Source organism: Chiloscyllium plagiosum, unplaced genomic scaffold (genome assembly GCF_037043375.1).
Source record: "Chiloscyllium plagiosum isolate Xiang-an unplaced genomic scaffold, Cpla_swu_hap1 HiC_scaffold_3, whole genome shotgun sequence".
Classification (NCBI taxonomy): Eukaryota; Metazoa; Chordata; class Chondrichthyes; order Orectolobiformes; family Hemiscylliidae; genus Chiloscyllium; species Chiloscyllium plagiosum.
Window position 1 is genome coordinate 162,444,174 of NW_028270141.1, and position 25,798 is coordinate 162,469,971.

General features: G+C 53.2%; 1 protein-coding gene across 1 annotated transcript in view; it reads left to right on the forward strand.

The window, feature by feature from the left end:
* Positions 1 to 3,526: 3,526 nt before the first annotated feature.
* The window catches only part of btbd9 (BTB domain containing 9), a 169,695-nt gene continuing 147,423 nt past the window's right edge, over positions 3,527 to 25,798 (forward strand). Inside the window, exon 1 of the mRNA XM_087976845.1 lies at positions 3,527 to 3,538. Within this exon, the coding sequence (XP_087832971.1) occupies positions 3,527 to 3,538 (12 nt within the window). The remainder of the gene's footprint in view (positions 3,539 to 25,798) is intronic.

Below are 25,798 nucleotides of genomic sequence, written 5' to 3' on the forward strand. Positions count from 1 at the left end.
TCGGTGTGACTGTGTGTCGGCGTGTCGGTGTGACTGTGTGTCGGCGTGACTGTGTGTCGGCGTGTCGGCGTGACTGTGTGTCGGCGTGTCGGCGTGACTGTGTGACTGTGTCGGCGTGTCGGTGTGACTGTGTGTCGGCGTGTCGGTGTGACTGTGTGACTGTGTGTCGGTGTGACTGTGTGTCGGCGTGTCGGTGTGACTGTGTGTCGGCGTGTCTGTGTGTCGGCGTGTCTGTGTGACTGTGTCGGCGTGTCGGTGTGACTGTGTCGGCGTGTCGGTGTGACTGTGTCGGCGTGTCGGTGTGACTGTGTCGGCGTGTCGGTGTGACTGTGTCGGCGTGTCGGTGTGACTGTGTGTCGGCGTGTCGGCGTGTCGGTGTGACTGTGTGTCGGCGTGTCGGTGTGACTGTGTCGGCGTGTCGGTGTGACTGTGTGTCGGCGTGTCGGTGTGACTGTGTGTCTGTGTGACTGTGTCGGTGTGACTGTGTGTCGGTGTGACTGTGTGTCGGTGTGACTGTGTGTCGGCGTGTCGGTGTGACTGTGTGTCGGCGTGTCGGTGTGACTGTGTGTCGGCGTGTCGGTGTGACTGTGTGTCGGCGTGTCTGTGTGTCGGCGTGTCTGCGGTGTGCGTGTCGGTGTGTCTGTGTGACTGTGTCGGCGTGTCTGTGTGACTGTGTCTGTGTGACTGTGTCGGCGTGTCTGTGTGACTGTGTCGGTGTGACTGTGTGTCGGCGTGTCGGTGTGACTGTGTCGGTGTGACTGTGTGTCGGTGTGACTGTGTGTCGGCGTGTCGGTGTGACTGTGTGTCGGCGTGTCGGTGTGACTGTGTGTCGGCGTGTCGGTGTGACTGTGTGTCGGCGTGTCGGTGTGACTGTGTGTCGGCGTGTCGGTGTGACTGTGTGTCGGTGTGACTGTGTCGGCGTGTCTGTGTGACTGTGTGTCGGCGTGTCGGTGTGACTGTGTGTCGGCGTGTCGGTGTGACTGTGTGTCGGTGTGACTGTGTCGGCGTGTCGGTGTGACTGTGTGACTGTGTGTCGGCGTGTCGGTGTGACTGTGTGTCGGCGTGTCGGTGTGACTGCGTGTCGGTGTGACTGTGTGTCGGCGTGTCGGTGTGACTGTGTGTCGGCGTGACTGTGTGTCGGCGTGTCGGTGTGACTGTGTGTCGGCGTGTCGGTGTGACTGTGTCGGCGTGTCGGTGTGACTGTGTGTCGGCGTGTCGGTGTGACTGTGTGTCGGCGTGACTGTGTGTCGGTGTGTCGGTGTGACTGTGTGTCGGTGTGTCGGTGTGACTGTGTGTCGGCGTGTCGGTGTGACTGTGTGTCGGCGTGTCGGTGTGACTGTGTGTCGGCGTGTCGGTGTGACTGTGTGTCGGCGTGTCGGTGTGACTGTGTCGGCGTGTCTGTGTGACTGTGTGTCGGCGTGTCGGTGTGACTGTGTGTCGGCGTGTCGGCGTGTCGGTGTGACTGTGTGTCGGCGTGTCTGTGTGTCTGCGGTGTGCGTGTCGGCGTGTCTGTGTGACTGTGTCGGCGTGTCTGTGTGACTGTGTCGGCGTGTCGGTGTGACTGTGTGTCGGCGTGTCGGTGTGACTGTGTCGGCGTGTCGGTGTGACTGTGTGTCGGCGTGTCGGTGTGACTGTGTGTCGGCGTGTCGGTGTGACTGTGTGTCGGTGTGACTGTGTCGGCGTGTCGGTGTGACTGTGTGTCGGCGTGTCTGTGTGTCGGCGTGTCTGCGGTGTGCGTGTCGGTGTGTCTGTGTGACTGTGTCGGCGTGTCTGTGTGCCTGTGTCGGTGTGACTGTGTGTCGGCGTGTCGGTGTGACTGTGTGTCGGCGTGTCGGTGTGACTGTGTGTCGGCGTGTCGGTGTGACTGTGTCGGCGTGTCGGTGTGACTGTGTGTCGGCGTGTCGGTGTGACTGTGTGTCGGCGTGTCGGTGTGACTGTGTCGGCGTGTCGGTGTGACTGTGTCGGCTTGTCGGTGTGACTGTGTGTCGGCGTGTCGGTGTGACTGTGTGTCGGCGTGTCGGTGTGACTGTGTGTCGGCGTGTCGGTGTGACTGTGTGTCGGCGTGTCGGTGTGACTGTGTGTCGGCGTGTCGGTGTGACTGTGTGTCGGCGTGTCGGTGTGACTGTGTGTCGGCGTGTCGGTGTGACTGTGTGACTGTGTGTCGGCGTGTCGGTGTGACTGTGTGTCGGCGTGTCTGTGTGTCGGCGTGTCGGCGTGTCGGCGTGTCTGTGTGACTGCGTGTCGGCGTGTCGGTGGTGTGCGTGTCGGCGTGTCGGTGTGACTGTGTGTCGGCGTGTCGGTGTGACTGTGTGTCGGCGTGTCTGTGTGTCGGCGTGTCGGCGTGTCTGTGTGACTGTGTGTCGGCGTGTCTGTGTGACTGTGTGTCGGCGTGTCTGTGTGACTGTGTGACTGCGTGTCGGCGTGTCGGTGGTGTGCGTGTCGGCGTGTCGGCGTGACTGTGTGTCGGCGTGTCGGTATGACTGTGTGTCGGCGTGTCGGCGTGACTGTGTGTCGGTGTGACTGTTTCGGCGTGTCGGTGGTGTGTGTGACTGTGTGTGGTGTGTGTGTCGGCGTGTCGGCGGTGTGCGTGTCGGTGGTGTGCGTGACTGTGTGTGGTGTGTGTGTCGGCGTGACTGTGTGTCGGCGTGACTGTGTGTCGGCGTGACTGTGTGTCGGCGTGTCGGTGTGTCGGCGTGTCGGTGGTATGTGTGACTGTGTGTGGTGTGTGTGTCTGTGTTGGTGTGTGTGGGTGTGTGTCGGTGCGCGTGGGTGTGTGTGTGTATGTCTGAGTGAGAACTTACCCCACAGCAGTCTTGTTGTTGGTGTCCAGTCCACTTGCCTGGGGGGAGGGGGTGGTGTTGGACGAGGTTGGGGGATGGGGTTGGGGGCGGAGTCGGGCGGGGTGGGGGGCGGTGTCGGGCGGGGTGGGGGGGGGCGGTGTCGGGCGGGGTGGGGGGGGCGGTGTCGGGCGAGGTGGGGGGGGCGGTGTCGGGCGGGGTGGGGGGCGGTGTCGGGCGGGGTGGGGGGCGGTGTCGGGCGGGGTGGGGGGCGGGGCCGGGGGGCATTGGGGAGCGGCGTTGGATGGGGTCGGGGGTCGTGGGTGTTGGGCGGGGTCGGGGGTGTCAGGGGGCGGTGTTGCACAGTGTCAGGGGGTGGAGGTGTTGGGGAGCGGTGTAGGATGGGGGCAGGGGTGTCGGGGTGGTGTTTGATGGGGTCAGGGGACAGGGGTGTTGTGGGCCGATGTTGGAACAGGTCGGGGGTTGGGGGTGTTGGGGTCGGTGTTGGACGCGGTCAGGGGTCGGGGTGTGTCGGTGGGTGGTGTTGGTCGGGGTCAGGGGGTGGGGGGTGTCGGTGGGTGGTGTTGGTCGGGGTCAGGGGGTGGGGGGTGTCGGTGGGTGGTGTTGGTCGGGGTCAGGGGGTGGGGGGTGTCGGTGGGTGGTGTTGGTCGGGGATGGTGTTGATCGCGGTCAGGGGCGGGGTTGTCTGGGGGGCGGTGTTGGACGGGGTCAGGGGGCGTTAGGGGGCGATGTTGGAACAGGTCAGGGGGCAGGGGGTGTCGGGGGGCGGTGTTGGACGGAGTCAGGGGATGGGGAGTGGTGTTGGTCGGGGTCAGGGGCTGGGGGTGTCGGAGGGGGTGTTGATTGGGGTCAGGGGTCGGGGAGCAATGTTGGATGGATTAGGGGGAGGGGGTGTCAGGGAGCGGTGCTGGATGGGGTCAGGGGTCGGGGGTGTTGGGGAGCGGTGCTGGATGGGGTCAGGGGTCGGGGGTGTTGGGGAGCGGTGTTGGATGGGGTCAGGGGTGGGGGGTGTCGGGGGGGTGGTGTTGGATGAGGTCGGGGGCAGGGCTTTCAGGGGGCAGTGATTGATGGGGTCAGGGGGTGCGGGTGTTGTGGGGCGATGTTGGGACAGGTCAGGGGGCGGGGGGTGTTGGTGTGCGGTGTTGGATGTGGTCAGGGGGTTGGGGGGTGTTGGGGAGCAGTGTTGGCCAAGGTCAGGGGGCGGGGGGCGGTGTTAGTCCAAGTCAGGGGTCGGGGGTGTCAGGGAGCGGTGTTGGTCGGGGACAGGGGGAGGGGTGTGTTGGGGAGCGGTGTTGAAAGGGGTCAGGGGTCGGGTGCCGGGAAGCAGTGTTGGACGGGGTCAGGAGGTGGGAGTGTTGGAACAGGTCAGGGGGCAGGGGGTGTTGGGGAGCGGTGTTGGTTGGGGTCAGGGGGCGGGGGGTGTCGGGGTGCGGTGTTGGATGGGGTCAGGGGGCGGGGGGTGTCGGGGTGCGGTGTTGGATGGGGTCAGGGGGCGGGGGTGTCGGGGCGCGGTGTTGGATGGGGTCAGGGGGGTGTCGGGGTGCGGTGTTGGACAAGGTCAGGGGGCGGTGTTGGACGGGGTCAGGGGGCGGGGGTGTCGGGGAGCGGTGTTGGACGGGGTCAGGGGGTGGAGGATGTCGGGGGCGGTGTTGGACGGGGTCAGAGGGCGGGGGGTGTCGGTGAGCGGTGTTGGACAGGGTCAGGGTCGGGGGGCGGTGTTGGACGGGGTCAGGGGGCGGGGGTTATTGGGGGCGGTGTTGGACGGGGTCAGGGGGTGTGGGTGTTGGACAGGGTCAGGGGTCGGGAGTGGTGTTGGTTGGGGTCAGCGGGCGGGGGTGTCGGGGAGCGGTGTTGGACAGGGTCAGGGTCGGGGAGCGGTGTTGGACAAGGTCAGGGGGCGGTGGTGTTGGGGGTTGGTGTTGGACAAGGTCAGGGGGCGGGGGTGTCGGGGAGTGGTGTTGGACAAGGTCAGGGGTCGGGGGTGTCGGGGAGTGGTTTTGGACGGGGTCGGGGGGCGGGGGTGTCGGGGAGCGGTGTTGGACAGGGTCAGGGTCGGGGGGCGGTGTTGGACGGGGTCAGGGGGCGGGGGTTATTGGGGGCGGTGTTGGACAAGGTCATGGGGCGGGGGTGTTGGGGGTTGTTGTTGGACAAGGTCAGGGGGCGGGGGTGTCGGGGAGTGGTGTTGGACAAGGTCAGGGGTCGGGGGTGTCGGGGAGTGGTTTTGGACGGGGTCGGGGGGCGGGGGTGTCGGGGTGCGGTGTTGGATGGGGTCAGGGGTCGGGGGTGTCGGGGTACGGTGTTGGATGGGGTCAGGGGGCGGGGGGTGTCGGGGCGCGGTGTTGGATGGGGGCGGGGGGTGTCGGGGTGCGGTGTTGGATGGGGTCAGGGGGCGGGGGTGTCGGGGCGCGGTGTTGGATGGGGGCGGGGGGTGTCGGGGTGCGGTGTTGGATGGGGTCAGGGGGCGGGGCGGGGGGTGTTGGGGTGCGGTGTTGGATGGGGTCAGGGGCGGGGCGGGGGGTGTCGGGGTATGGTGTTGGATGGGGTCAGGGGGTGGGGGGTGTCGGGGCGCGGTGTTGGATGGGGTCAGGGGTCGGGGGTGTCGGGGTGCGGTGTTGGATGGGGTCAGGGGGTGGGGGGTGTCGGGGCGCGATGTTGGATGGGGTCAGGGGGCGGGGGTGTCGGGGAGCGGTGTTGGATGGGGTCAGGGGGCGGGGCGGGGGGTGTTGGGGTACGGTGTTGGATGGGGTCAGGGGTCGGGGGTGTCGGGGTGCAGTGTTGGATGGGGTCAGGGGGCGGGGGTGTCGGGGTGCGGTGTTGGATGGGGTCAGGGGTCGGGGGGTGTCGGGGTGCGGTGTTGGATGGGGTCAGGGGTCGGGGGGTGTCGGGGTGCAGTGTTGGATGGGGTCAGGGGGCGGGGGTGTCGGGGAGCGGTGTTGGATGGGGTCAGGGGGCGGGGGGTGTCGGGGCGCGGTGTTGGATGGGGTCAGGGGTCGGGGGTGTCGGGGTGCGGTGTTGGATGGGGTCAGGGGGTGTGGGGTGTCGGGGCGCGGTGTTGGATGGGGTCAGGGGTCGGGGGTGTCGGGGTGCGGTGTTGGATGGGGTCAGGGGGTGGGGGGTGTCGGGGCGCGGTGTTGGATGGGGTCAGGGGGCGGGGGGTGTCGGGGCGCGGTGTTGGATGGGGTCAGGGGTCGGGGGTGTCGGGGTGCGGTGTTGGATGGGGTCAGGGGGCGGGGGGTGTCGGGGCGCGGTGTTGGATGGGGTCAGGGGTCGGGGGTGTCGGGGTGCGGTGTTGGATGGGGTCAGGGGTCGGGGGTGTCGGGGCACGGTGTTGGATGGGGTCAGGGGTCGGGGGTGTCGGGGTGCGGTGTTGGATGGGGTCAGGGGTCGGGGGTGTCGGGGCACGGTGTTGGATGGGGTCAGGGGTCGGGGGTGTCGGGGTGCGGTGTTGGATGGGGTCAGGGGTCGGGGGTGTCGGGGCACGGTGTTGGATGGGGTCAGGGGGCGGGGGTGTCGGGGAGCGGTGTTGGATGGGGTCAGGGGGCGGGGGTGTCGGGGTGCGGTGTTGGATGGGGTCAGGGGGTGGGGGTGTCGGGGCACGGTGTTGGATGGGGTCAGGGGGCGGGGGTGTCGGGGTGCGGTGTTGGATGGGGTCAGGGGGCGGGGCCGGGGGTGTCGGGGTACGGTGTTGGTCCGGGTTGGGGGGCAGTTTTGGATGGGGTTTGGGGTCGTGTTGGGGTCAGAGTCTTGCACGCTGTGTGCTGCTGCAGTCTCCTGAATGGGGCACAGACTTTAAAACTCCGAGCCCAGAAGAAAGGCAGTTAATCGATTATCCAAATTGTCGATTATCCGCACAAGATAGTGCCCGCCCATTATGTTTGGATAATCGAGGTTCCACTGTATGTATTGCCATTGAGGACATGTTTTGATATTATCCAAATTTATATTACCATTGAGGACTTGTTTTGGAATCCATGTAGTGTGAACATCCCCCCTGCCCTTACCAAGTATCCCCTCTCAGTCAAGTAGCTAATCAAGGAAAGGCTTCCTTTGTGCCTGTTATACATCTCTGTTTTCTTTCTGAGCCAGTCCTGAATACAGGGTGACCTGGACAAGTTAGGTGAGTGGGCAGATGCATGGCAGATGCAGTTTAATGTGGATAAATGTGTGGTTATCCACTTTGGTGGCAAGAACAGGAAGGCAGATTACTACCTCAATGGAGTCAAGTTAGGTAAAGGGGCAGTACAGAGAGATCTGGGTGTTCTTGTACACCAGTCAATGAAGGCAAGCATGCAGGTACAGCAGGTAGTGAAGAAGGCTAATAGCATGCTGGCCTTCATAACAAGAGGGATTGAGTATAGAAGCAAAGAGGTTCTTCTGCAGGTGTACAGGGCCCTGGTGAGACCACACCTGGAGTACTGTGTGCAGTTCTGGTCTCCAAATTTGAGGAAAGACATTCTGGCTATTGAGGGAGTGCAGCGTAGGTTCACGAGGTCAATTCCCGAAATGGCGGGACTACCTTACGCTGAAAGATTGGAGCGACTGGGCTTGTATACCCTTGTGTTTAGAAGACTGAGAGGGGATCTGATTGAGACATATAAGATTATTAAAGGATTGGACACTCTGGAGGCAGGAAACATGTTTCTGCTGATGGGTGAGTCCCGAACCAGAGGACACAGCTTAGAAATACGGGGTAGACCATTTAGGATAGAGATGAGGAGAAACTTCTTCACCCAGAGAGTGGTGGGTGTATGGAATGCTCTGCCCCAGAAGGCTGTGGAAGCCAAGTCATAGAACATAGAACATAGAAGAATACAGCGCAGTACAGGCCCTTTGGCCCTCGATGTTGCGCCGATCCAAGCCCACCTAACCTATACTAACCCACTATCCTCCATATACCTATCCAATGCCCGCTTAAATGCCCATAAAGAGGGAGAGTCCACCACTGCTGCTGGCAGGGCATTCCATGAACTTACGACTCGCTGAGTGAAGAACCTACCCCTAACATCAGTCCTATATCTACCCCCCCTTAATTTAAAGCTATGCCCCCTTGTAATACCCGACTCCATACGCGGGAAAAGGTTCACACTGTCAACCCTATCTAACCCCCTAATCATCTTGTACACCTCAATCAAGTCACCCCTAAACCTTCTTTTCTCTAATGAAAACAGCCCCAAGTGTCTCAGTCTATCCTTATACGATCTTCCTTCCATACCAGGCAACATCCTGATAAACCTCCTCTGCACCCGTTCCAGTGCCTCCACATCCTTCCTATAGTATGGCGACCAAAACTGCACACAATATTCCAGATGCGGCCGCACCAGAGTTTTATACAACTGCATCATGACCTCAGGACTCCGGAACTCAATTCCTCTACCAATAAAAGCCAGTACGCCATATGCCTTCCTCACCGCACTATTTACCTGGGTGGCAACTTTCAGAGATCTGTGTACATGGACACCAAGATCCCTCTGCTCATCCACACTACCAAGTATCCGACCATTAGCCCAGTACCCCATCTTTTTGTTATTCTTCCCAAAGTGAATCACCTCACATTTAGCTACATTGAATTCCATTTGCCACCTTTCTGCCCAGCTCTGCAGCTTCTCTATATCCTGCTGAAACCTGCCACATCCTTCCTCACTGTCTACAACTCCTCCGACTTTCGTATCATCCGCAAACTTGCTCACCCAACCTTCTAACCCCTCTTCCAGGTCATTTATAAAAATGACAAACAGCAATGGTCCCAAAACAGATCCTTGCGGAACACCGCTAGTGACGGCACTCCATGAAGAAACTTTGCCATCAACTACAACCCTCTGTCTTCTTCCATCCAGCCAATTCCTAATCCAAACCTCCAATTCACCCTCAATGCCATATCTCCGTATTTTCTGCAGTAGCCTACCATGGGGAACCTTATCAAACGCCTTACTAAAATCCATATATACCACATCTACCGCTTTCCCCTCATCAACCTCCTTCGTCACCTTTTCAAAGAATTCAATAAGGTTTGTGAGGCACGACCTGCCCTTCACAAAACCATGCTGACTATCCTTGATCACATTATTCCTGTCCAGATGTTCATAAATCCTATCCCTTACAATTCTCTCTAAGACTTTGCCCACAACAGAAGTGAGACTCACCGGCCTATAGTTACTAGGGTTATCCCTACTCCCCTTTTTGAACAAGGGAACCACATTTGCTATCCTCCAGTCTTCTGGCACTACTCCTGTAGACAAAGAGGACATAAAAATCAAGGCCAATGGCTCTGCAATCTCCTCCCTTGCTTCCCAGAGAATCCTAGGATAAATGCCATCAGGCCCAGGGGACTTATCTATTTTCACCTTTTCCAGGATTTCCAACACCTCTTCTCTACATACCTCAAAGCCATCCATTCTACTTATTTGTGACACAGTATTCACATCGACGACAAGGCCCTGTTCCTGAGTAAATACTGAAGAAAAGTATTCATTCAGTGTCTCCCCAATCTCTTCCGCCTCCACACGCAACTTCCCACTACTATCCTTGACTGGACCTATTCCTACCCTAGTCATTCTTTTATTCCTAACATACCTATAGAAAGCCTTAGGGTTTTCCCTAATCCTACCGACTAAGGACCTTTCATGTCCCCTCCTTGCTGCTCTGAACTCTCTCTTCAGGTCCTTCCTGGCTACCCTATAACTCTCAATCGCCCCAATTGAACCTTCACGTCTCATCTTGAGATAGGCCGCCCTCTTCCATTTAACAAGGGATTCCAATTCCTTATTAAACCACGGCTCCCTCGCACGACCCTTTCCTCCCTGCCTGACAGGTACATAATTATCAAGGACACTCAATAGTTGCTCCTTGAACAAGCTCCACATATCATTTACACTCTTGCCTTGGAGTCTACTTTTCCAGGCCACACATCCTAAGTCATGCCTCACCGCATCATAATTTCCCTGACCCCAGCTATAACTCTTGCCCTGTAGTACACACTTATCCCTCTCCATCACGAGAGTAAAAATCACCGAATTATGGTCACTATCCCCAAAGTGCTCACCTACCTCTAATTCTAACACCTGGCCTGGTTCGTTACCCAGAACCAAATCCAGTATGGCCTCACCTCTTGTTGGCCTGTCTACATATTGTGTCAGGAAACCCTCCTGCACACATTGAACAAACACTGACCCATCTAACGAACTTGAGCTATAGCTTTCCCAATCAATATCAGGAAAGTTAAAGTCCCCCATAACCACCACCCTATTACTTTCACTCATCTCCTGAATCACCTTCCCTATCCTTTCTTCTACGTTTCTAGGACTATTGGGAGACCTGTAAAAGACTCCTAACAGGGTGACCTCACCTTTCCTATTCCGAACCTCAGCCCAAACTACCTCAGATGGCAAGTCCTCATCCATCGTCCTTTCCACCACTGTAATACTATCTTTGACAAGCAATGCCACACCTCCCCCTCTTTTACCCCCACCTCTGACCCTACTAAAACATTTAAATCCTGGAACCTGCAACAGCCAATCCTGTCCCTGTTCTACCCATGTCTCCGTAATAGCCACAACATCGAAGTCCCAGGTACCAACCCACGCTGCAAGTTCACCTACCTTATTTCGTATACTTCTTGCATTGAAGTATACACACTTCAAGCCACTTTCCTGTTTACAGACACCCTCCTTGGAAATTGATGCCATGTTCCTAACCTCCCTACACTCCTGGTCCTGCACCCTGAAGCTACAATCTGGGTTCCCATGCCCCTGCCGAGTTAGTTTAAACCCCCCCCAAGAGCACTAGCAAACCTCCCCCCAAGGATACTGGTGCCCCTCAGGTTCAGGTGTAGACCATCCTGTTTATAGAGGTCCCACCGTCCCCAGAAAGAACCCCAGTTATCCAAAAACCGGAATCCCTCCCTCCTGCACCATCCCTGTAGCCATGCATTTAAGTGTTCTCTTTCCCTATTCCTCGAATCTCTATCACGTGGCATGGGTAACAAACCAGAGACAACAACTCTGTTCGTTCTAACTCTGAGCTTCCAACCTAGCTCCCTGAAAGCCTGTCTAACATCCTCGGCACTCCTCCTACCTATGTCGTTGGTGCCAATATGGACCACGACTTCGGGCTGCTCCCCCTCCCCCTCCAGGACCCGGAAAACACGATCAGAGACATCACGTACCCTTGCACCTGGGAGGCAACATACCAATCGTGAGTCTCTCTCGTTCCCACAAAACCGCCTATCTGTGCCCCTAACTATTGAGTCCCCAATAGTCTCTGGATACTTTCAAGAAAGAGTTGGACGGAGCTCTTAAGGATAGTGGAATCAAGGGTTATGGGGATAAGGCAGGAACAGGATACTGATTGAGGATGATCAGCCATGATCATAATGAATGGTGGTGCTGGCTCGCAGGGCCGAATGGCCTACTCCTGAACATCCAGGGTTCTCTGGGCTTGTTGCTTCTACATTTCACTCTAAAGGGAACATGTTTGGCCTGTACTCCCCCTAGTATCTTTTTGAATGTCTCCCATAGTTCTGTAGATTTACTCTCAAGTGGCTATTCTCTGTCTACTTTAGCTAGATCCTCCCCTATTTTAATTAAATCTGCCTTCCCCCAATCCAAATCCCTTTGTTTGTAGACTATCTTTCTCCTTTTCTATAACATACTTAAAAATATGCAGTTTTGTGGTCACGATCTTTAAAACGCTATCCCACTGCCACCTCTTCATTCCTCAGAATTAGGTCCAGCATTATACTCTATCTTGTTGATAGAAAGAAGCTCTTCTGTGTGCATTTCAAAAAATGTTCACCCTCTCGCAACCCTTTATCCTATGACTTTCCCAATTAATATTCGGGTAGTTGAGACCCCCCAGTGTAATTACCCTGATTTTATTTTTGCACACCTTAACATTAGAGAGAAGAAGGTTGAGAGGTGATTTAATTGAGACATACAAGATAATCAGAGGGTTAGATAGGGTGGACAGGGAGAGCCTTTTTTCTGGGATGGTGATGGCTAGCATGAGGGGACATAGCTTTAAATTGAGGGGGGATAGGTATAGGATAAATGTCAGAGGTAGTTTCTTTAGTCAGAGAGTAGTAGGGGCATGGAATGCCATGCTTGCAACTGTAGACCCGCCAACTTTAAGGGCATTTAAACAGTCATTGGATAGGCATATGGACGAGAATGGAATAGTGTAGGATAGATGGGCTTCAGATTGTTCCACAGGTTCATGCAGCATCGAGGCTGAAGGGCCTGTACTGCACGGTGATGTTCTATGTCCTGTGTTCTAAGTAAGGGGTTTAGAGGCGATCTAAAGAAAAATGTTTCGGGACATGTTGAGGAAATATGGAAAGCGCTGCTTGAGGGTGGTGGAGGCAGGTACTCTGGCCACATTTAACAAGTATCTTGGAGAGTACATCAAATGCCAGGGCATAGAAGACTGTGGACTAAGTGCAGTTAAATGGGATTAGTGTAGTTTTGTGCTTGTTGGTCAACATAGACATGGTAAGCTGAAGGACCTGTTTGTATACTTTATGACTGTATGACTTTAAATCTGGTTGAAGTTCTCAAGGTGACAAAGCACTTTGATGAGGATAGAGCAATTGATGCAGTTTATATAGATTTCATAAGGGCCTTTGACAAGGTCTCATGAGGGAAACTGATAATGTAAAAGCATATGTAATTCACAATAACTTTTCAACTTGGATCCAAATTTGGTCTAATGGCAGGGGACAGAAGGCTATTAGTGTGACTGGATTCCAGTAACACATTGCAAGGATCAGTACTGGATCCATTATTAGTTGTGTTATATAGAAACACCTTATGGAAGAAGTTGATTGATGAAGGAAGGGCTGTTGATGGTAGACTAATGGAGAAAGTGAAGTCACATGGTGTGCAGGGGGTTCTAGCTCGGTGGATAAAGAACTGGTTGAGCAACAGGAGACAGAGAGTAGTAGTTGAAGATAGTAGTTGAAGGGAGTTTCTCGAAATGGAGAAAGGTGACCAGTGGTGTTCCACAGTGATCAGTGCTGGGGCTACTGTTGTTTGTGATATACATAAATGATCTGGAAGAGGGCACTGTTGGTATGAACAGCAAGTTTGTAGATGACACAAAGATTGGTGGAGTAGCAGAAAGCATAAGAGACTGTCAGAGAATACGGGAGGATATAGACAGACTGGAGAGTTGGGTGGAAAAGTGGCAGATGGAGTTCAATCCAGACAAATGTGAGGTGATGTATTTAGGAAAGACCAATTCTCGAGCGAATTATACAATGAATGGAAGAGCCTTGGGAAAAGTTGATGGGCAGAGAGATCTGGGAGTGCAGGTCCATTGTACCCTGAAGGTTGCTGCACAGGTGGATAGAGTGGTCAAGAAGGCATACAATATGCTTGCCTTCATCGGACGGGGTATTGTGTATAAGAGCTGGCAGGTCATGTTAAAATTGTACAAGACATTGGTTTGGCCGCATTTTGAATACTGTGTACAGTTCTGGTCGCCACATTACCAATAGGATGTGGATGCTTTGGAGAGGGTGCAGAGAAGGTTTACGAAGATGTTGCCTGGTATGGAAGGTGCGAGCTATGAAGAGAGGTTGAGTAGGTTAGGATTGTTTTCATTAGAAAAAAGGAGATTGAGGGGGAACCTGATTGAGGTTTACAAAATCACGAAGGGTATAGACAGGGTGGATAGAGATGAGCTTTTTCCCAGGGTGAGGGATTCAATAATCAGAGGTCACGCTTTCAAGGTTTTAGGAATAAAAGAATGACTAGGGTAGGAATAGGTCCAGTCAAGGATAGTAGTGGGAAGTTGCGTGTGGAGGCTGAAGAGATGGAGGAGGCACTGAATGAATACTTTTCGTCAGTATTCAATCAGGAACAGGACATTGTTGTCAATGTGAATACTGAGTCACAATTAAGTAGAATGGATGGCTTTGAGGTATGTAGAGAAGAGGTGTTGGAAATTCTGGAAAGGGTGAAAATAGATAAGTCCCCTGGGCCTGATGGCATTTATCCTAGGATTCTCTGGGAAGCAAGGGAGGAGATTGCAGAGCCATTGGCCTTGATTTTTATGTCCTCGTTGTCTACAGGAGTAGTGCCAGAAGATTGGAGGCTAGCAAATGTGGTTCCCTTGTTCAAGAAGGGGAGTAGGGATAACCCTAGTAACTATAGGCTGGTGAGTCTCACTTCTGTTGTGGGCAAAATCTTAGAGAGAATTGTAAGGGATAGGATTTATGAACATCTGGATAGGAATAATGTGATCAAGGATAGTCAGCATGGTTTTGTGAAGGGCAGGTCGTGCCTCACAAACCTTATTGAATTCTTTGAGAAGGTGACTAAGGAGGTGGACGAGGGGAAAGCGGTAGATGTGGTGTATATGGATTTTAGTAAGGCGTTTGATAAGGTTCCCCATGGTAGGCTACTGCAGAAAATACGGAGGTATGGCATTGAGGGTGAGTTGGAGGTTTGGATTAGGAGTTGGCTGGCTGGAAGAAGACAGAGGGTAGTAGTTGATGGCAAAGGTTCATCTTGGAGTGCCGTCACGAGCGGTGTTCCGCAAGGATCTGTTTTGGGACCATTGCTGTTTGTCATTTTTATAAATGACCTGGAGGAGGGGTTAGAAGGTTGGGTGAGCAAGTTTGCGGATGATACGAAAGTCGGAGGAGTTGTAGACAGTGAGGAAGGATGTGGCAGGTTACAGCGGGATATAGATAAGCTGCAGAACTGGGCAGAAAGGTGGCAAATGGAGTTCAATGTAGCTAAGTGTGAGGTGATTCACTTTGGTAAGAGTAACAAAAAGATGGGGTACTGGGCTAATGGTCGGATACTTGGTAGTGTGGATGAGCAGAGGGATCTTGGTGTCCATGTACACAGATCTTTGAAAGTTGCCACCCAGGTAAATAGTGCGGTGAAGAAGGCATATGGCGTACTGGCTTTTATTGGGAGAGGAATTGAGTTCCGGAGTACTGAGGTCATGTTGCAGTTGTATAAGACTCTGGTGCGGCCACATCTGGAGTATTGTGTGCAGTTTTGGTCGCCATACTATAGGAAGGATGTGGAGGCACTGGAACGGGTGCAGAGGAGGTTTACCAGGATGTTGCCTGGTATGGTAGGAAGATCGTATGAGGAAAGGCTGAGGCACTTGGGGCTGTTTTCATTGGAGAAAAGAAGGTTTAGGGGTGACTTGATAGAGGTGTACAAGATGATTATGGGTTTAGATAGAGTTGACCGTGAGTACCTTTTTCCACGTATAGAACATAGAACATAGAAGAATACAGCGCAGTACAGGCCCTTGGGCCCTCGATGTTGCGCCGATCCAAGCCCACCTAAACTACACTAACCCACTATCCTCCATATACCTATCCAATGCCCTCTTAAATGCCCATAAAGAGGGAGAGTCCACCACTGTTACTGGTAGGGCATTCCATGAACTAACGACTCGCTGAGTGAAGAACCTACCCCTAACATCAGTCCTATATCTACCCCCCCTTAATTTAAAGCTATGCCCCCTTGTAATACCCGACTCCATACGCGGGAAAAGGTTCATACTGTCTACCCTATCTAACCCCCTAATCATCTTGTACACCTCAATCAAGTCACCCCTAAACCTTCTTTTCTCTAGTGAAAACAGCCCCAAGTGCCTCAGTCTTTCCTCATACGATTTTCCTTCCATACCAGGCAACATCCTGGTAAACCTCCTCTGCACCCGTTCCAATGCCTCCACATCCTTCCTATAGTATGGCGACCAAAACTGCACACAATATTCCAGATGCGGCCGTACCAGAGTCTTATACAACTGCATCATGACCTCAGGACTCCGGAACTCAATTCCTCTACCAATAAAAGCCAGTACGCCATATGCCTTCCTCACCGCACTATTTACCTGGGTGGCAACTTTCAGAGATCTGTGTACATGGACACCAAGATCCCTCTGTTCATCCACACTACCAAGTATAAAGTATGGAGTCAGCTATTATGAGGGGGCATAGCTTTAAATTAAGGGGGGGTAGGTATAGGACAGATGTTAGGGGTAGGTTCTTTACTCAGCGAGTCGTGAGTTCATGGAATGCCCTGCCAGTAGCAGTGGTGGACTCTCCCTCATTATTGGCATTTAAGCGGGCATTGGATAGGCATATGGAGGATAGTGGGCTAGTGTAGGTTAGGTGGGCTTGGATCGGCGCAACATCGAGGGCCGAAGGGCCTGTACTGCGCTGTATTCTTCTATGTTCTATGTAAGGTGAGAAGTGGAAAGTTTAAGGGAGATACACGTGGCAAGCACTTCACACAGAGAGTGGTGGGTGTCTGGAGCACGTTGCCAGCAGACGTGGTTGAGGTAGGCACGGTAGATTCATTTAAGATGAGTCTGGACAGATGCATAAGTGGGGAGCAGAGGGATACAGATGCTTAGGAATTGACCGACAGGTTTAGACAGTACATTTGGATCGGCTCAGGCTTGGAGGGCTGAAGGGCCTGTTCCTGGGCTGTAAATTTTCTTTGTTCTTGTTCTTTGAAAATGTGGGGAGAATGATAAGTGAGTGTGTGGATTACACAAAAACTGGCCGGGTGGTTGACACGAAGGAGAAAGGCTATGGAGGATATACACAGATTGGTCAGATAGGCAGATCAGTGGCAGATGGAATTTAACCCTGATTCCTGCGAGGCAAAAGAGAAAGCAGTATTCACTCAGGACATGAGCGAGCTCAGACGAAGAGAAGGATCTCAGTGTCCTTGTTCACTGATCCCTGAAGGTGGCAGAAGATGTTAATATGGGAGTTAAGAAGGCATATAGGGCACTGCCTTTATCAGTCGCAGCATTGATTCTAAGAACAGTGAGTTTATTTTGGAACTGTACAGGATTTGGTTCAGCCATAGCTGGAGTGCTGTATGCAGATCTGATCACTGCTGTCGGAAGGATGTGATTGCACTGGAGCGGGTTTCACCAGGATGCTGCCTGGGGTGGAGCACCTGAAGTACAAGGAGTGGCTGGATTAGTTTGGGATGTTTTCTTTGCAGTGGGGAATGTTAACGGGGCCCCTCAGAGAGCTGTATAAGATGATGAGAGATGTAGATAGGGTGAATAGTAAATGGCAATTCACCATAGTTGAAGGGTCCATAACAGTGAGTGAAAGGAAAGAAGGTTTAGAGGGGAGTTGAGGAGAAACATTATCACCCAGACGGTAAGGATTAGGAATGCGCTGCCTGGGAGGGTAGTGGGAGCAGGGAACCTCACAAGCTTGAAAAAATATTTGAATGAGCACTTGAAGTTTCCTAACACCCACAGCTGGAAAGTGGGACTAGTGTAGATTTAGTGCGTTTTGATGGTCCAGATTCAATGAGCTGAAGGGCCTTTTCTCTACTTTAAGCCCCACACCAGGTCCTAGCTCCCAGCCCTGCCATGGTTTCACCATCCCTCCAGACCTACCCCTCTCTGAGGATGAAAGATCAGTCCTCAGCAGAGGCCTCACCTTCATTCCCCTACGCTCCCGGATTGATGAATTCAACACGCGGCGTGACATCGAACAATTCTTCCGCCACCTTCGCCTCCGTGCTACTTCTTCAACCAAGACTCTCGCCCACCCTCTGACGACCCCTTCTCACGCCTCCAACACACCCCATCCACCTGGACACCCCGTGCTGGCCTCCTATCTGCCCTCGACCTCTTCATAGCCAACTGCCGCCGCGATATTAACCACCCCCTGAACTCCCCCACCCCTCTCACCCTCTCCAACCTCTCACCCTTTGGAACGCGCAGCCCTCCACTCCCTCCATTGCAACCCCAACCTCACTATCAAACCAGCAGACAAGGGAGGCGCGGTAGTAGTTTGGCGCACCGACCTTTACACCGCTGAGGCCAAACGCCAGCTCGCAGATACCTCCTCCTACCGTCCCCTTGACCATGACCCCACCCCCCACCACCAAACCATCATCTCCCAGACCGTCCATAACCTCATCACCTCAGGGGACCTCCCATCCACCGCCTCCAACCTCATAGTCCCACAACCCCGCACCGCCCGCTTCTACTTCCTGCCCAAAATCCACAAACCTGACTGCCCCGGACGACCCATTGTCTCCGCCTGCTCCTGCCCCACCGAACTCATCTCTGCATACCTTGACACGATCCTGTCCCCCTTAGTCCAAGAACTCCCCACCTACGTGCGGGACACCACCCATGCCCTCCACCTCCTCCATGATTTTCGCTTCCCCGGTCCCCAACGCCTTATCTTCACCATGGACATCCAGTCCTTGTACACCTCCATCCCCCATCATGAAGGACTCAAAGCCCTCCACTTCTTCCTTTCCCGCCGTACCAACCAGTACCCTTCCACTGACACCCTCCTTTGACTGACTGAACTGGTCCTCACCCTGAACAACTTCTCTTTCCAATCCTCCCACTTCCTCCAAACCAAAGGAGTAGCCATGGGCACCCGCATGGGCCCCAGCTATGCCTGCCTGGATATGTGGAACAGTCCATCTTCCGCAACTGCACTGGCCCCACCCCCCACCTTTTCCTCCGCTACATCGATGACTGTATCGGCGCTGCCTCGTGCACCCACGAGGAGGTTGAACAGTTCATCCACTTCACCAACACCTTCCACCCCGACCTCAAATTCACCTGGACAGTCTCAGATTCCTCCCTCCCCTTCCTCGACCTTTCTATTTCTATCTCAGACGCCGAATCAACGCGGACATCTACTACAAACCGACCGACTCCCACAGCTACCTGGACTACACCTCTTCCCACACTGCCCCCTGTAAAAGCGCCATCCCATTCTCCCAATTCCTTCGTCTCCGCCGCATCTGCTCCCAGGAGGACCAGTTCCAAAACCGTACAACCCAGATGGCCTCCTTCTTCAAGGACCGCAATTTCCCCCCGACGTGGTCGACGATCCCTCCACCGCATCTCTTCCACTTCCCACTCCTCCGCCCTTGAGACCCGCCCCTCCAACCGCCACCAGGACAGAACCCCACTGGTCCTCACCTACCACCCCACCAATCTCCATGTTCAGCGCATCATCCGCCGTCATTTCCGCCACCTCCAAACTGACCCCACCACCAAGGATATATTTCCCTCCCCTCCCCTCCCCTCCCCTATCAGCATTCTGTAAAGATCACTCCCTCTGTGACTCCCTTGTCAGATCCACACCCCCCCACCAACCCAACCTCCACTCCCGGCACCTTCCCTTGCAACCGCAGGAGGTGCAAGACTTGCGCCTACACCTCCGCCCTCACTTCTCTCCAAGGCCCCAAAGGAAACTTCCATATCTGCCACAGATTCACCTGCACCTCCACACACATCATCTATTGCATCCGCTGCACCCGATGTGGCCTCCTCTATATTGGGGAGACAGGCCGGCTACTTGCGGAGCGTTTCAGAGAACACCTCTGGGACACCCGGACCAACCAACCCAACCATCCTGTGGCTCAACACTTCAACTCCCCCTCCCACTCCACCAAGGATATGCAGGTCTTTGGACTCCTCCATCGCCAGACCATGGCAACACGACGGTTGGAGGAAGAGCGCCTCATCTTCTGCCTGGGAACCCTCCAACCACAAGGGATGAACTCGGATTTCACCAGTTTCCTCATTTCCCCTCCCCCCACCTTGTCTCAGTCAAATCCATCAAACTCAGCACCACCTTCCTAACCTGCAATCTTCTTCCTGACCTCTTGGTGGGCAGCACGGTGGCACAGTGGTTAGCACTGCTGCCTCACAGCGCCAGAGACCCGGGTTCATTTCCCGCCTCAGGCGACTGACTGTGTGGAGTTTGCACATTCTCCCCGTGTCTGCATGGGTTTCCTCCGGGTGCTCCGGTTTCCTCCCACAGTCCAAAAATGTGCAGGGTCAGGTGAATTGGCCATGCTAAATTGCCCGTGGTGTTAGGTAAGGGGTAGATGTAGGAGTATGGGTGGGTTGCGCTTCGGCGGGGCAGTGTGGACTTGTTGGGCTGAAGGGCCTGTTTCCACACTGTAAGTAATCTAATCTAATCTAATCTCTCCGCCTCCATCACCCTCTGACCTATCACCCTCACCTTAACCTCTTTCCACCTATCGCATTTCTGACGCCCCTCCCCCAAGTCCCTCCTCCCTACCTTTTATCTTAGCCTGCTGGACAAACTTTCCTCATTCCTGAAGAAGGGCTTATGCCCGAAACGTCGATTCTCCTGCTCCCTGGATGCTGCCTGACCTGCTGCGCTTTTCCAGCAACACATTTTCAGCGCAGATTCTATGTCATCCCTTGTTACGAAATCGATCAATATTTGCTGAAATCGATCAATATTGTGACGCACCCTCCTCTTTTACCTCCTTCCCTGTCTCTACTGAAGACCCTATATCCTGCCAATTGTGACCATGTCTCAGTTATAACAATATCATCATATTCCCATGAGTTAATTTGTGCTCTCAACTCATCTGCCTTATTTGTCAGGCTCCTTGCATTACAATAAACATCTCCCGATCTTGTCAAACTCCCTAGTGCCTTAACTGACTTATAATTTGTATGCCTTCCCGACTCAATTGCTGTCTCTTCTAACTCCCCCTTCTGAGCTGAATCTCTGGGTGTTCCTTACTCCTGCCAAGTTAGTTGAAACCTCCCCACAGCGCTTGAAGACTTCCCTGAAAGGATGCTGGTCCCACTCCTCTTCAGGTGTTTCCTTACATTATTCTGTTATATTGGCGGAGAAAGTGAGGGCTGCAGATGCTGGAGATCAGAGCTGAAAATGTGTTGCTGGAAAAGCACAGCAGGTCAGGCAGCATCCAAGGAGCAGGAGAATCGATGTTTCGGGCATAAGCCCTTCTTCAGGAATGAGGAAAGTTTGTCCAGCAGGCTAAGATAAAAGGTAGGGAGGAGGGACTTGGGGGAGGGGTGTTGGAAATGCGATAGGTGGAGGGAGGTCAAGGTGAGGGTGATAGGCCGGAGTGGGGGTGAGGCAGAGAGGTCAGGAAGAAGATTGCAGGTTAGTAAGGCGGTGCTGAGTTCGAGGGATTTGACTGAGACAAGGTGGGGGGAGGGGAAATGAGGAAACTGGAGAAATCCGAGTTCATCCCTTGTGGTTGGAGGGTTCCCAGGCAGAAGATGAGGCGCTCTTCCTCCAGGCAGGTATAGCTGGGGCCCATGCGGGTGCCCATGGCTATTCCTTTGGTTTGGAGGAAGTGGGAGGATTGGAAAGAGAAGTTGTTCAGGGTGAGGACCAGTTCAGTCAGTCGAAGGAGGGTGTCGGTGGAAGGGTACTGCCTCTTTGTAGGATATGTGGAACAGTCCATCTTCCGCAGCTACACTGGCACCACCCCCCAACTTTTCCTCCGCTACATCGATGACTGTATCGGCGCTACCTTGTGCTCCCACGAGGAGGTTGAACAGTTCATCCACTTTACCAACACCTTCCACCCCGACCGCAAATTCACCTGGACAGTCTCAGACTCCTCCCTCCCCTTCCTAGACCTTTCCATTTCTATCTCAGGTGACCGAATCGACACAAACATTTACTATAAACCGACCGACTCCCACAGCTACCTGGACTACACCTCCTCCCACCCTGCCCCCTGTAAAAACGCCATCCCATTCTCCCAATTCCTTCGTCTCCGCCGCATCTGCTCCCAGGAGGACCAGTTCCAAAACCATACAACCCAGATGGCCTCCTTCTTCAAGGACCGCAATTTCCCCCCCGACGTGGTCGACGATGCCCTCCACCGCATCTCTTCCACTTCCCGCTCCTCCGCCCTTGAACCCCGCCCCTCCAACCGCCACCAGGACAGAACCCCACTGGTCCTCACCTACCACCCCACCAACCTCCATGTACAACGTATCATCCGCCGTCATTTCCGCCACCTCCAAACGGACCCCACCACCAGGGATATATTTCCCTCCCCTCCCCTCCCCTATCAGCTTTCTGAAAAGACCACTCCTTCTGTGACTCCTTCGTCAGATCCACACCCCCCACCAACCCAACCTCCACTCTCAGCACCTTCCCCTGCAACCGCAAGAAATGCAAAACTGTGCCCACACCTCCCCCCTTACTTCCCTCCAAGACCCCAAGGGACACTTCCATATCCGCCACAGATTCACCTGTACCTCCACACACATCATTTACTGCATCCGCTGCACCCGATGTGGCCTCCTCTATATTGGGGAGACAGGCCGCCTACTTGCGGAACGTTTCAGAGAACACCTCTGGGACACCCGGACCAACCAACCCAACCACTCCGTGGCCCAACACTTCAACTCCCCCTCCCACTCCACCAAGGACATGCAGGTCCTTGGACTCCTCCATCGTCAGACCATAACAACACGACGGTTGGAGGAAGAGCGCCTCATCTTTCGCCTAGGAACCCTCCATCCACAAGGGATGAACTCGGATTTCACCAGTTTCCTCATTTCCCCTCCTCCCACCTTGTCTCAGTCAAATCCCTCGAACTCAGCACCGCCTTCCTAACCTGCAATCTTCTTCCCGACCTCTCCGCCCCCACCCCACTCCGGCCTATCACCCTCACCTTGACCTCCCTCCACCTATCGCATTTCCAATGCCCCTCCCCCAAGTCCCTCCTCCCTACCTTTTATCTTAGCCTGCTGGACAAACTTTCCTCATTCCTGAAGAAGGGCTCATGCCCGAAACGTCGATTCTCCTGTTCCCTGGATGCTGCCTGACCTGCTGCGCTTTTCCAGCAACACATTTTCAGCTCTGTTATATTGGCCCTGACTTTCACTAATTCCTGTTGTTTCTCAGTTAATTTTAATGTTTTTAAACATTCCAAACCAATCAACTCACCACTTTCCTGTGGGATCACCCTTTGTTCTGTTTTCCGAATCAGCAGATGCCAGAGACTGCCTCTGTCAGACCAGAACTTCCCTCTCTATCTATCCTTTTGCCGCTTCCCCCTCTTTCTGCTCAGTTGAAGTTGACATTCTTGTATTTTTCCTTATTTTACCTACCAATTTGCTTCTCCATCTCCTTCAAAGTTTGAGTGAAGATTTGTAGCTCGGGTGCTCGTTGCTGTGGTTCTGTTCGCTGAGCTGGGAATTTGTGTTGCAGACGTTTCGTCCCCTGTCTAGGTGACATCCTCAATGCTTGGGAGCCTCCTGTGAAGCGCTTCTGTGATCTTTCCTCCGGCATTTATAGTGGTCTGTCCCTGCCGCTTCCGGTTGTCAGTTTCAGCTGTCCGCTACAGTGGCCGGTATATTGGGTCCAGGTCGATGTGCTTATTGATATTGTTATAACTGAGACATGGTCACGATTGGCAGGATATAGGGTCTTCAGTGGAGACAGGGAAGGAGGTAAAAGAGGAGGGTGCGTCACAATATTGATCGATTTCAGCCGTAACAAGGGATGACATAGAATCATAAAGTAGAGTGCCATGCCTCTAGGAATTCCCTGGCTGTTCTCTGTTTGGCTTGCCCTATAATAGTAGTGTTGTCCCAGTCGAACTCATGTTGCTTGTCATCTGCGTGTGTGGCTACTAAGGATAGCTGGTCGTGTCGTTTCGTGGCGAGTTGGTGTTCATGTATGCGGATTGTTAGCTGTCTTCCTGTTTGTCCTATATAGTGTTTTGTGCAGTCCTTGCATGGTATTTTGTACACTACATTGGTTTTGCTCATGCTGGGTATCGGGTCCTTCGTTCTGGTGAGTTGTTGTCTGAGAGTGGCTGTTGGTTTGTGTGCTGTTATAAGTCCTAGTGGTCGCAGTAGTCTGGCTGTCAGTTCGGAAATGTTCTTGATGTATGGTAGTGTGGCTAGTCCTTTGGGTTGCGGCATGTCCTCATTCCGTTGTCTTTCCCTTAGGCATCTGTTGATGAAGTTGCGGGGGTATCCGTTTTTGGCGAATACCTTGTATAGGTGTTCCTCTTCCTCTTCCTCTTTTTGCAGTTCTGGTGTACTGCAGTGTGTTGTGGCCCTTTTGAACAGTGTCTTGATGCAGCTTCTTTTGTGTGTTGGGGTGGTTACTTTCATAGTTTAGGACTTGGTCTGTGTGTGTGGCTTTCCTGTATACCCTTGTAGTGAATTCTCCGTTCGGTGTTCTCTGTACCATCACGTCTAGGAATGGGAGTTGGTTGTCCTTTTCTTCCTCTCTAGTGAATCGGATTCCTGTGAGTGTGGCGTTGATGATCTGGTGTGTTTTCTCTATTTCTATGTTTTTAATGATTACAATGGGTCAGATATGTGGATGATACCTGAGTTTGGGTTGAATTTGTGGTAAGACTGTTTGTTCTAATCTTTGCATAACTGCTTCTGCTATGAGTCCAGAGATGGGTGAGCCCATGGGTGTTCCGTTGATTTGTTCGTATATCTGGTTGTTGAATGTGAAGTGTGTTGTGAGGCACAGGTCCAGTAGTTTGAGTATGCCGTCTTTGTTGATGGGTTCAACGTCCTGTTGTCTGTTCTGTATGTTCAGCAGGTTGGCTATTGTTTCTCTGGCTAGGATTTGTCGATAGAGGTGAACAGTGCTGTTACACCGAATGAGACCATGGTTTCTTCCTTGTCTATGTGTATATTTCTGATGATGTCCAAGAATTCCTGTGTTGATTGTATAGAGTGTCTGGATCCGCTGATCAGGTGTTTCAGTTTCTGTTGTAGTTCTTTAGCCAGTTTGTGTGATGGTGTCCCTGGTAGTGATACTATGGGTCTGAGTGGGATGTCTGGTTTGTGCACTTTAGGTAATCCATAGAATCTGGGAGTGTTGTTGCTTTCAGGTTAGAACAGGCCATCACCATAGGACAGAACAGGATCACACACCGCAAAAAAAACGGCACTAAAAGAAAAAATGGCCAAACTAACACACAACAGAGAGGACAGTACAACACACACCTGGGTTAGAAACCTCTCCCACAGACAGCTCACAGACACGGAAAGAGCAATACTGCCCAAGGGACTCAACTACAACCACAGGGACGCCAAGACAGCAGACTTCCTAGCAGCACTAGAATGCACACTCAGGAACAATGGACTGACAGAAGAGACACAACAAACAGTGAGGCAAAGTATCGTACCCCTGATAACAAGGAAAAGACAAACACATAACCTCAACACCAAGGAGAGGGAAGCACTAAAATCACTAAGAAACGATAGGAACATAATCATACTACCAGCAGACAAAGGCAGAATGACGGTCATCCTGGACAAAGCAGAGTACATCCAAAAAGCACAACAACTGCTTGCAGATACCAACACCTACCAAAAGAGGGAGGTTGACCCCACCCCACAGCTCACCAATAGGATAAACAACACACTGAGGAATCTACAAAAAAACGGACAGATAACCAGGTCGGACCTACAAAGAATGATACCTGAAAGCAACACCACCCCCAGATTCTATGGATTACCTAAAGTGCACAAACCAGACATCCCACTCAGACCCATAGTATCACTACCAGGGACACCATCACACAAACTGGCTAAAGAACTACAGCAGAAACTGAAACACCTGATCAGCAGATCCAGACACTCTATACAGTCAACACAGGAATTCTTGGACATCATCAGAAATATACATATACACAAGGAAGAAACTATGGTCTCATTCGATGTAATGGCACTGTTCACCTCTAACGACAAAACCCAAGCCAGAGAAACAATAGCCAACCTGCTGAACATACAGAACAGACAACAGGACGCTGAACCTATCAACAAAGACGGCATACTTAAACTACTGGACTTGTGCCTCACAACACACTTCACATTCAACAACCAGATATACGAACAAATCAACGGAACACCCATGGGATCACCCATCTCGGGACTCATAGCAGAAGCAGTAATGCAAAGGTTAGAACAAACAATCTTACCGCAAATTCAACCCAAACTCTGGGTCAGATATGTGGATGATACCTTTGTAATCATTAAAAACACAGAAATAGAGAGCACACACTGGATCATCAACGCCACACTCACAGGAATCCGATTCACGAGAGAGGAAGAAAAGGACAACCAACTCCCATTCCGAGACGTGATGGTACAGAGAACACCGAACGGAGAATTCACCACAAAGGTATACAGGAAAGCCACACACACAGACCAAGTCCTGAACTATGAAA